General features: G+C 42.1%; 1 protein-coding gene across 13 annotated transcripts in view; it reads left to right on the top strand.

The window, feature by feature from the left end:
- DST (dystonin) overlaps positions 1-11,036 on the top strand; it is a 546,107-nt gene that overhangs the window by 4,151 nt on the left and 530,920 nt on the right. For all 13 annotated transcript variants that reach the window (XM_075861968.1, XM_075861975.1, XM_075861963.1 and 10 more), the window contains exon 3: positions 9,399-9,590. In XM_075861968.1, coding sequence (XP_075718083.1) covers positions 9,399-9,590 — 192 coding nt within the window. The remainder of the gene's footprint in view (positions 1-9,398; positions 9,591-11,036) is intronic.

Below are 11,036 nucleotides of genomic sequence, written 5' to 3'. Positions count from 1 at the left end.
GACTAAACCAGGAACCGAATATAAACATAAGAACTATATAAAGGAGGGCCTTATATATAAGGTCTACTCTCCTTGATCCAATTCTGGTTTTGACTTAAAAAATGCATGCAAAATCTGCAGCAATTCGGCACTGTTTAAAAATGGCCTTAGAGTTTATTACAATTCATCCAATCAAAAAAGATTTAGTACAGGAGACGGGTGCAGTATAATCAGTACAGGAGACGTGCGCAGTATAATCAGCAGGAGACGTGCGTATTATTGCTATTGCTGCAGATAGGCGCTGCAATGTAGATTACAGTAACGTTTTTATTTTTAAAAAACGAGCATTTTTGGCCAAGTTATGACCATTTTTGTATTTATGCAAATGAGGCTTGCAAAAGTCCAAGTGGGTGTGTTTAAAAGTAAAAGTCCAAGTGGGCGTGTATTATGTGCGTACATCGGGGCGTGTTTACTACTTTTACTAGCTGGGCGTTCTGACGAGAAGTATCATCCACTTCTCTTCAGAACGCCCAGCTTCTGGCAGTGCAGACACAGCCGTGTTCTCGAGAGATCACGCTGTGACGTCACTCACAGGTCCTGCATCGTGTCAGACGAGCGAGGACACCGGCACCAGAGGCTTCAGTTGATTCTGCAGCAGCATCGGCGTTAGCAGGTAAGTCCATGTAGCTACTTACCTGCAAACGCTGATGCTGCTGCAGAATCAACTGTAGCCTCTGGTGCCGGTGTCCTCGCTCGTCTGACACGATGCAGGACCTGTGAGTGACGTCACAGCGTGATCTCTCGAGAACACGGCTGTGTCTGCACTGCCAGAAGCTGGGCGTTCTGAAGAGAAGTGGATGATACTTCTCATCAGAGCGCCCAGCTAGTAAAAGTATTAAAAACGCCCCGATGTACGCACCTAATACACGCCCACTTGGACTTTTACTTTTAAACACACCCACTTGGACTTTTGCAAGCCTCATTTGCATAACTACAAAAATGGTCATAACTTGGCCAAAAATGCTCGTTTTTTAAAAATAAAAACGTTACTGTAATCTACATTGCAGCGCCGATCTGCAGCAAATGCAGATAGGGGCTGCAAAATCTGGTGACAGAGCCTCTTTAATTATTCCTTGGACAGCAGATATATCTTAAACACTATATGAAATAAGATCTTGTATATAGTCCTCTTTACGTTGTCATACAACCAAAAGTCATGTAAGTCATGAATATGTAGGCGCGCACTACAGCAGGGCTGTGATAGTCTAGTTTTGGGCACATTGCCAGATATTATTTGGGACGAATTGTTGCTGTGCTGTATGGAAGAACTGTCGCTGCCACTGTTTGGTGGGCTTTATGGCTGGTAATGTATAGACAGATTGCGGCTGTTTGGGGGGTACTATAATACACACCTCAGTTCCTGCAGAACTGTATTTTGAAGAAGATGGCAGTTTATGTGATCATAGAGTAATTCCCATCTTAGACATTTATTATCCACAATAATATGCCATAAATGTCTAAGATGGAAATATCCCTTTGAATCAATGTCTGACAAAGCTCTTGCTTCAAAAAGAGGTATTATATAAAATATTGTGCCACCTATTGTAAATATTAAGATTGGTGGTCCCACAGATGCTCAATTGGGTTCAAGTCTGGAGAATTAGGGGGCCAGGGAAATACTTGGAGGTCTTTGTCGTGCTCTTCCAACCACTGTCAGACATTTCTAGTCGTGTGACATGTCGCATTGTCTTGCTGGAATATTCCATCTGCCCCAGGGAAGACAAACAGCATGTATGGGTGGGTGTGATCTGCAAAGATGGATTCATACATAAAACGGTTCAGGGTGCCCTTCACATGGATGAGTGGGCGCAGAGAATGCCATGAAAAAATTCCCCAGACCATAACGTTGCCGCCACCAGCTTGTGTTCTTCCAGCAGGGTGTTTGTTCTCTAAGGTTTCTCTCCTGACATGCCAACGTCCATCCGTCCAATGAAACAGAAAACGTGACCCATCGGAGAAGGCAACCCTTCGCCAATCATTGGTGGTCCAATTCTGATACTGCTGAGCAAATTGAAGCCATTTTTTCCAATGCACCTTTGTTAGCATAGGATCAGTGACCATCCGTCTTGTTCGGAGCCCCATACACAGTGGGGTTTGCTGAACTGTTGTTTTAGACCCATGTCTGGTAGCCCCCTGGTTGATTTTCACGGTGAGCTGCTCCACTGTAGCATGTCGTTCGGCCCTCGTGCACCTTCGTAGCCGACATTAACCTCTCACATCAATGGCATGTGGTCACCGCAGTTTCCTCGTTGATTATTCCCAATGGTGCCATTTGTCCACACACGATACACTTTCACCACAGCAGCACACGAACAGTTCACAAACTGCGCTGTCTGAGAAATACTGCCACCCGTGGCCCAAAAGCCAATAATCATCCATTTTTGCAACTGTGATAAATCGCCCCTTTTACCCATGGCAACAACGAGTGATATGTGTTCAGACAGCCTATCACACACCTTATATACCCACCATGTCAGCCCATAATACATCCTCTCCTTCATAGGCTATGCCCTGCCGACGTCGAAAGTAGGAGGTGGTCATAATAATGTGACTTGACTGTGTATATACAGAGGAGATTTCAGAAATAAAGCAGACTAGCTTCAGTGGAGAAAAGTACAGGAAGGAAAAGCTCAGCTTGTCCTATTACTCTCCCAGTATACAGTGTATACCTCTGAATTCTATAGCCAGCAGCAAAGTAATCAGTAAACTAAGGTCCATTTCACACTGCGTTTTTAAGCTCTAATTTTGATGCAGAAACGGTGTCAGAATCAGCGCCTAAAAGCACTCCAGACCTCCTCACATTCTTTTCAGTAAAAGGTAGAGGCATTTATGTTTCCGGGAATTTTTTTTTGTTTGCGGGAAAAAAAACGGCATGCCCTCAAAGGGAGGCAGAAAAAACATGCACCGTTCGTTTGAAGCATTTTTTTATGTGGTTTTTACAGTTACAAAATAAAGACACCTAAAATATGTCAAAAACGATATAAAAAAATGCATCCAATATATGCGTTCATTTCAAAATGTGCCTCAAAAATTTGGAAGCAAATTTCAGTGTGAACTAGGCCTAATGTGGTCTTATGGGACAGAACGATTCAAAGCAGCAATTGAAATGAATTTAGTGCGTAGCAAGATTAATTGAATAATTGTAACTGAGAATGTCTGAATGAAGGCCGCAAGCAAAGCAATGCATAATGAATACATGGATGAATCATTAACTACCCAAATCTGAATTTTATTCTAATTCATCTGTCTGCTGATCTGCTCCAAATCCTATAGTATAAATTATCTTTGCACTGTTGTTTATGGGCTTTAACACAAAATGCCGCTCACAGCAGCCATCATATTTTAAGGGGTTTCCCCATAATCAATATTTATCATTGCTAAATATCTGAATGTGGGGGCCAAGCCACTGGGACCCCCACCAATCACGAATACGGGCTTACCTTTCCATTCCTGGGAGCCCCACAGGAATGGAGTAGTAGTGCGCATGCTCGGCTACCACTCTATTCATTTCAATGTGGCTGCCGAAGATATCGCTCGGTAGCTGTGATATTGTTTCCGGTAAAAGCACAGACACCTTGACAGAAACACGACGAAAACCATTGAAGTCAATAGGTTTTGTCGGGCACCAATTGTGTACATTGTACAACAGAATCGGAACTTCCTGTATTTTTGTTGTTCTGCTCCAGAAAAACGGAAAGACCGTCACAGATGTACTCGAGGCCTTTTACTAGCAAGTGGGCATTACTCAGGTTATTACTTAGGTTATTTTAGTCATTTTTATATTGAGCTAAAACTTTTTTATTATAATTTTCCTAGATACTTTGCTTTATGCACAAGGTTGTACTATAATAAAGCATGAAGCATGTGAAACACTAGCTTCTAATATGATGTGAATTGATTAGTGCAATATTTATGTTCTGTATCTGGCTTTACACTTTGAAAAAAACTATTTTCATTTTTGTGCGTATGTATCATCACAAAATGAGATTATTAAAATCACATTTTTATTATAAAAATTTCATTTTTTTTCAAAGATCACTAGAATGCACAATAGGCTGACATTTCCATTTTTATGCAACTCAATTTTCAACTTGGCTGCATAGATTTGGACAGGGTCAGCAGAGTCATCTCATTATCCCTAGAGGGCAGTGGACTTAAAGGAGTTTTCCAGCCCCATGAAATATTTTAAAAACAGCTGACCATGGTATAAAATAACCAAATGAACTATACTAACCTCACCAATCCCCTACCGTTCCTCTGACACTTCCTTCGACACCCACCTTTGTTTGTTTACCCAGCTCCACATTTCCGAAATACAAACTGATAGAGACAAAGACATTGTATGAGCATGAACCAACTGTCCCGTACTGAAAACATGATTACAGTATGGGACAGTTGTCCTGCAGCGAGGCAGGGACTCCTAGCATCGTACATTACTATGATGCTAGGATCCCGGCTCCCTGCAGTGTGTTCGGTCCGGGATTAGCGGCCGAAATATGTTCCGTCCATTGTGGACGTAATGTGCTCGTGTGAATCCAGCCTGAAACTGCACAGACCAGCCCCAGTAAGCTTTGTTTACATCTGCGTCAGGGCTCCCTTCTGACGTTCCGTCAGAAGGGAGCCCTGACTGAAACAATTGGAAACCATTTGCATCACCATCGATTTCGATGGTGACGGATTCGGTGCAAATGGTTTCCGTTTGTCTCGGTTGTGCAAGGGTTCTGTCGTTTTGACGGAATGAATACCGTAGTCGACCAGTTTGGTTAAACCTCGGTGAATGCAGTTATGTTCTACAGAGATGGATGATGTGAGAAATATGAGGCAACGCTGGAGAAATGCATTTATTGGTGCACAGCGGAGTCATATTCAGTGGCCAGGTCAGCTTGAATGACTCTTCAGTATCTGCACACTGCACCAGCTCAGCTGAGTCATGCTGGAAAATATATTATAGATTCTTTTTTTCTGTGTTTGCACTTAGCAAAGTTTGCCAGATTATCGACTAATTTATATATACGGTATTATTTACGGTCATCCTTGGAATGTCCTTCCCAAACTTAGATCAGGTATCCAGGAACTGAGCAAAGCTCTTACAATCCGCATTTCAAGGTGAAGAAAGATCTAGAATCCCACCCCTCCATCCCAGGACTGGGTAGCTAGCTACCCCTTCACTTGTTTGATAATGTTACTGTGACTACAAATATGTGCCGACATATGCAGTTACACAGCCCATAGCAATAGTGAAACGAGGCATACCTAAGTTTAGCTCTTTTTTTTCATGGGCCTCATAACCGGTGGCATGGGTAGCTGGCATGGGTGGCCTCCATGGTATGTCTACTATATAAACTATTTGCAACATTCCAGACATGATCTGTTGTGACAATGTACAAAACATTTACAAAATGTGTAACAAATGTCCTAAAAACTTTACACAGCAAATAAGTCTGATACATTGAATGGCTTGTTCAGTATTAGAAAACCGTCGCTGCTTTCTTCCAAAAACAGTGCCACACCTGTCCACAGGTTGTGTGTGGTATTACAGTTCAGCCCGATTCACTTTAATAAAGCTGAACTGCAATACATGACCTATGGACAGGTGAAAGCAGCCATATTTTTGTAATCCTCGACAACCCTCTTGAAGACTGGGGCTCCAAAGTGACTTATCCCATGCAATGTCTTGTAATTCTATCTCGCATGGTATCACACAGCAAGGTGGCATGGGAGAAGTACATATGTGAGATATCACAGAAAATCACACAGGTAAAATAACATGAGGACAACCTGTCCACATAGAGGCCTTGGCCTTAGATAGAGAAATATAAAAGCCGCATCACAATTCTCCAAGCACTTTGATAAGGATCAAGTCACTTGCAGCAGATTTCAGGACCTACCTACCCAGTTATACAGCTACCACACTGTGATATACCTACCCCTGTGTGTTTTCTCTATGCATTAAAATGTACAATCATTTCCTAATAAAAGCTCTTATAGGCTACAGGGTACAAGATGTTCTGAGTAGTTAAATAATATCTGATAATAGTTTTAAAATTTTGTACTGAAAAAACAGATAAATATACTATTTGATACAACATGTTCCTATTGGTCAAAACTGTATCATAGAAATACGATTTATAATTAACTATGAGGGTATGTTCACACGGCCTATTTACGGACGTAAATCGGGCGTTTTTGCCCCGAATTACGCCCGAAAATAGCGCCTCAATAGCGCTGACAAACATCTGCCCATTGAAAGCAATGGGCAGACGTTTGTCTGTTCACACGAGGCGTATATTTACGCGCCGCTGTCAAATGACGGCGCGCAAATAGACGCCCGCGTCAAAGAAGTGACCTGTCACTTCTTTGGCCGTAATTGGAGCCGCTATTCATTGACTCCAATGAATAGCAGCGCTAATTACGGCCGTAATTGACGCGGCGTTCAAGCGCCTGCACATGCCGGTACGGCTGAAATTACGGGGATGTTTTCAGGCTGAAACATCCCCGTAATTTCAGCCGTTACGGACCCCCGCCGTGTGAACATACCCTTAGGGCACATTCAGACGTGGCGGAATTGCTGTGGAATTCCGCTGCGGACAGGCTGGGTTCACATGACCTATTTTCAGACGTAACTCAGGCGTTTCACGCCCCGAATTACGTCTGAAAAAACCGCTCCAATACGTCGGCAATCATCTGCCCATTACTTTCAATGGGTTTGCCGATGTACTGTGCCGACGACCTGTCATTTTACGCGTCACTGTCAAAAGACGACGCGTAAAAAAGACGGCTCGTCAAAAGAAGTGCAGGACACTTCTTGAGACGTAATTGGAGCCGTTTTTCATTGACTCCATTGAAAAACAGCTCCAATTACGTCCGTAATGGACGCCGTGAAAAACGCGAGTACGACCAATTACGTCTGAAATTCAGGAGCTGTTTTCTCCTGAAAACAGCTCCGTAATTTCAGACTTATTTGTCGTTATCGTGTGCACATACCCTAAGCAGACAGTTTGTCCATTGGTTTCCGCATCTTTTTAGTTATCTTCGTGCAGACGTTGCGGAAAACTCCGCTGCGGACCACAGGCTGCGGTGCAGAATTTTCAGTCCGCAGCATGCACTGTCGTTGCGTAATTGCCCCAAATCTGCACCAACATTTGCAGCGGAAAAACTTTGCCACGTCTGAACGTGCCCTTAGTGTATGTTTACATGATAGACTAAAAACGTCTGAAAATCCGGAGCTGTTTTCAAGGGAAAACAGCTCCTGATTTTCAGACGTTTTTTAAGACACTCGCGATTTTCACAGCGTTTTTTGCGGCCATTTTTGGAGCTGTTTTCAATAGAGCCTATGAAAAACGGCTCCAAAAATGGCCAAGAACTGACCTGCACTTCTTTTTTGCAGCCGTTTTTTTTACGCGGCCGTTTTTCAAAACGGCCGTGTAAAAAAACGGCCCTTCGAAATAGAACGAAATTTCCCATTGAAATTAATGGGCAGATGTTTGGAGGCGTTCTGCTTACGATTTTTCGTCTGTTTTTCAGGCGTTTACGGCCCGAAAAACGTCCGAAAATAGGCCGTGTGAACATACCCTTAGGCTATGTTCACACGCTTAGCAAAAAACATGTGAAAATACAGAGCTGTTTTCAAGGGAAAACAGCTCCTGATTTTCAGAAGTTTTTTAAGCCACTTGCGATTTTCTCTGCGTTTTTCGTGGCGTTTTTGCAGCTGTTTTCTATAGAGTCTATGAAAAACGGCTCCGAGAACGTCCCATCCGAACAGAACACCGTTTTTCCCATTGAAATCAATGGGCAGATGTTTGGAGGTGTTCTGCTTCCGATTTTTCGGCCGTTTTTCGGCCATTTACGGCCCGAAAAACGTCCGAAAATAAGCCATCACACCACTCTATTGACGGAAAAATAAAAACGTTATGGCTCTTGGAAGGCGGGGAGTGAAAAAAATCTAAAATGAAAAATCAAAAAATGTCCGTGTCCTTAAGGGGTTAAGAATGGAAGTCATAACTGTAGATATGTGTAAGATATTTGACTAATTTCCGTGCACGCATGTTGGTATTGACATGATGTAGTAGTAGGATTGTTTCTGTGCTATAATAATGAAGTTCTAGTTCTGTAATGCCCATGGTCTGATGAAGTTGTGATGTTATCTGGAGTTATGCTGACGGTAGTAACTGATTTTTCGTGTCTATATAGTATATTGATGCCTGGGTGTTTATAGTGAGCTGTATAGATGACAACATGCAGTAGGTGATCATAAAGTGCACTTTAAATGTAAACGCATACACATTTACTATTTCTACTAGAGTGACTATATTCCGTATACTTCCACATTCTTTACCCTCCCGGTGTCATTAGAGTATGGGTCATTGGCACAGCCCGTATTGCAGCCCAAACCCCCTATCATGATGCACTGTTTTTATTGAAATACTCCTTAAAATACATGAATATTAGTAAATCTGCACTGAGAATCTGTTTATCTCTGTATCTGTTTATATTGATTTAATACCATTTTTAGGCCCGCAATGCTTTCCGGAAAGGCAAGATATTACAGCAGGTCATAGACACAAATGCATGATCAGACAGGTATTCCATTATCGAAATCCAAACATATTTTGTATGGGATAACTGTTCTGATATTTTTAAAAATCTTTAAAATCTTATACGCATTTTCCCTACATTGAAAGGCAGTTGATAAAGTGACGTTCCATCCCGGAGCTACTTCGCATATTGTAGTGTTTCACTGTATGTATCCCTCCGTTTACAAACAAGGGGATTATAGAGCAGGGCAGCCGTCTCGACATCAAATCACATTGTGGCAGGATTTCACACAATACAGGCTGCCGTGTGCTGATGAGACTGTATTCTGCTGATGGTTGCTGTATTCTGCTGATGGTGTCTAGAAAGTACAGACAGGTGATTTTTTCTGCACAGTCCTGCTGTATTATCACCTCTCCTGCTTATATAGGAAACATTGCTGATAATATTATTATTACTTTATGTACATAGGGCCATGCTTTACGGGTATTTAGTGACAATTTTGCTTTAAGACAGGCCATTCATCTCATAAAGCAGCACAGCATTTTCTACAGATTAATCTCTGAGATTAAAAATTCCCAATGCAGTTTAGTACATGTAAGGTTTGGTACTGGCAGGATAAGCGAGGACTGTATAGATAAAGGGACACAACTGTTCATTACAAATGATAAACTGAGGAAACCACCATTCTAGGACACCGGTGTCTGCATACCTTGAACCTGGGAGTGAATTTACTCATTTACTGTGCTTTTCCAGTAACCTGTGAATAGATTGTACGCTCTTTCGCTTTGCTTGCAATATAAACAAGACTTCCTACTTTCTTCTAGGGATTCAGGCCAAGCCCTCGTCATTTGCGGAGGTACGCCCGAAGCCGTGTCGAAGAGTCAAAGCCCTTAGATGAAGTCAACCAGAGTGACCATGATACATGTTCACCTCTGAGGAAACGAAAGATCAAGAGAAGCAGCCGAGTTCAACCAGAATTTTATCAATCTGTGCAAGTAACACCCACTCGAAAGCCGGTATGTATTCTGTATCTACAGGGCTGTACCTGATACCTGAGCACAAGGTTGTGCCACATGGGCAGTTTGACTGACGGGCATACTTATCTAGCATGGTCAATGATCTGGGTACAATAGCAGGTCACACTGCATATGTCTTTCCTAGAATGATTGTTCTCTAATGTCACATGAAATACAAAAATAGTAAGGTCAACCCTCCAGAGTCATTATAGTGATTCTATGTGGAGGGACTTACAGTATCTGCATTTTGGATTATGGAAAATATCCACTGCATACAGCAATAGCGATTTTAGATTTATGCTAATGAGTTGCTTAATGCCCAAGTGGGCGTATTTTTACTTTAGACCAAGTGGGCGTTGTACAGAGGAGTGTATGACGCTGACCAATCAGCGTCATGCACTTTTCTCCATTCATTTACTCAGCGCATAGGGATCCTTTTAGATCACTATGTGCTGTCTTATACTAACACATTAACGATACTGAAGTGTTTAGACAGTGAATAGACATTCCACGGGATGTCTATTCACAATCCCTGCACTTCGTTACTGTTTCTGTGGTAGTTACAGCAGAGGAAGCGTAATCTCCCTGTAACCTGTCATCTACAGCGTAATCTCGCGAGATTACGCGTCCTCTGCTGTAACTACCACAGACAGAGTAACGAAGTGCAGAGATTGTGAATAGACATCCCGTGGAATGTCTATGCACGGTCTAACACTTCAGTATCGTTAATGTGTTAGTATAAGACAGCACATAGCGATCTAAAAGGATCCCTATGCGCTGCCTAAATGAATGGAGAGGAGTGCATGATGCTGATTGGTCAGCGTCATACACTCCTCTGTACAACGCCCACTTGGTCTAAAGTAAAAACACGCCTACTTGGGCATTAAGCAACTCATTAGCATAAATCTAAAATCGCTAATAAAGTGGTGAAAACAGATCCTTTTTTTTAAATAAAAAGCACTGCTGTCACCTACATTATAGCGCCCATCTCCTAATGTAGGAGATACGGCACTTATAATCTGGTGACAGGGCCTCTTTAAAAGAAAACATGATTTCTTTTGGAGAAGAAACGTCAGAATTTGACTTGCAGTGATATTTCAGTTTTTAGCAGCTGTAATGTTTGTACGTTACAGAATATTGGCTCTTCTGTTTACTACATTTTTGCATGTTTGACCGTGAACTATGAAAATTCCTGCGATATGTTCCTACTTATTTAGCATTGTGGTGAGCTAAAAAGGTCTTTATGGGTAGAAAAAATGCAAACAAATCCTTCACTGTTAACATCCGCCATATATTATTATACGGTGGCAACCAGAGTGCTAATCGTTACTACAGTTTTACTGTGTATTCAGTTCTATATGTATTAGGGTATGTTCACACGGCCGTAAACGCCCAAAAAACGGCAGAACCCCTCCAAACATCTGCAAACATCCCAAACATCCCTTG

The sequence above is a fragment of the Rhinoderma darwinii genome, chromosome 4, assembly GCF_050947455.1.
Source record: "Rhinoderma darwinii isolate aRhiDar2 chromosome 4, aRhiDar2.hap1, whole genome shotgun sequence".
NCBI classification, from domain to species: domain Eukaryota; kingdom Metazoa; phylum Chordata; class Amphibia; order Anura; family Rhinodermatidae; genus Rhinoderma; species Rhinoderma darwinii.
This window is presented reverse-complemented; position numbering and strand designations above follow the sequence as displayed.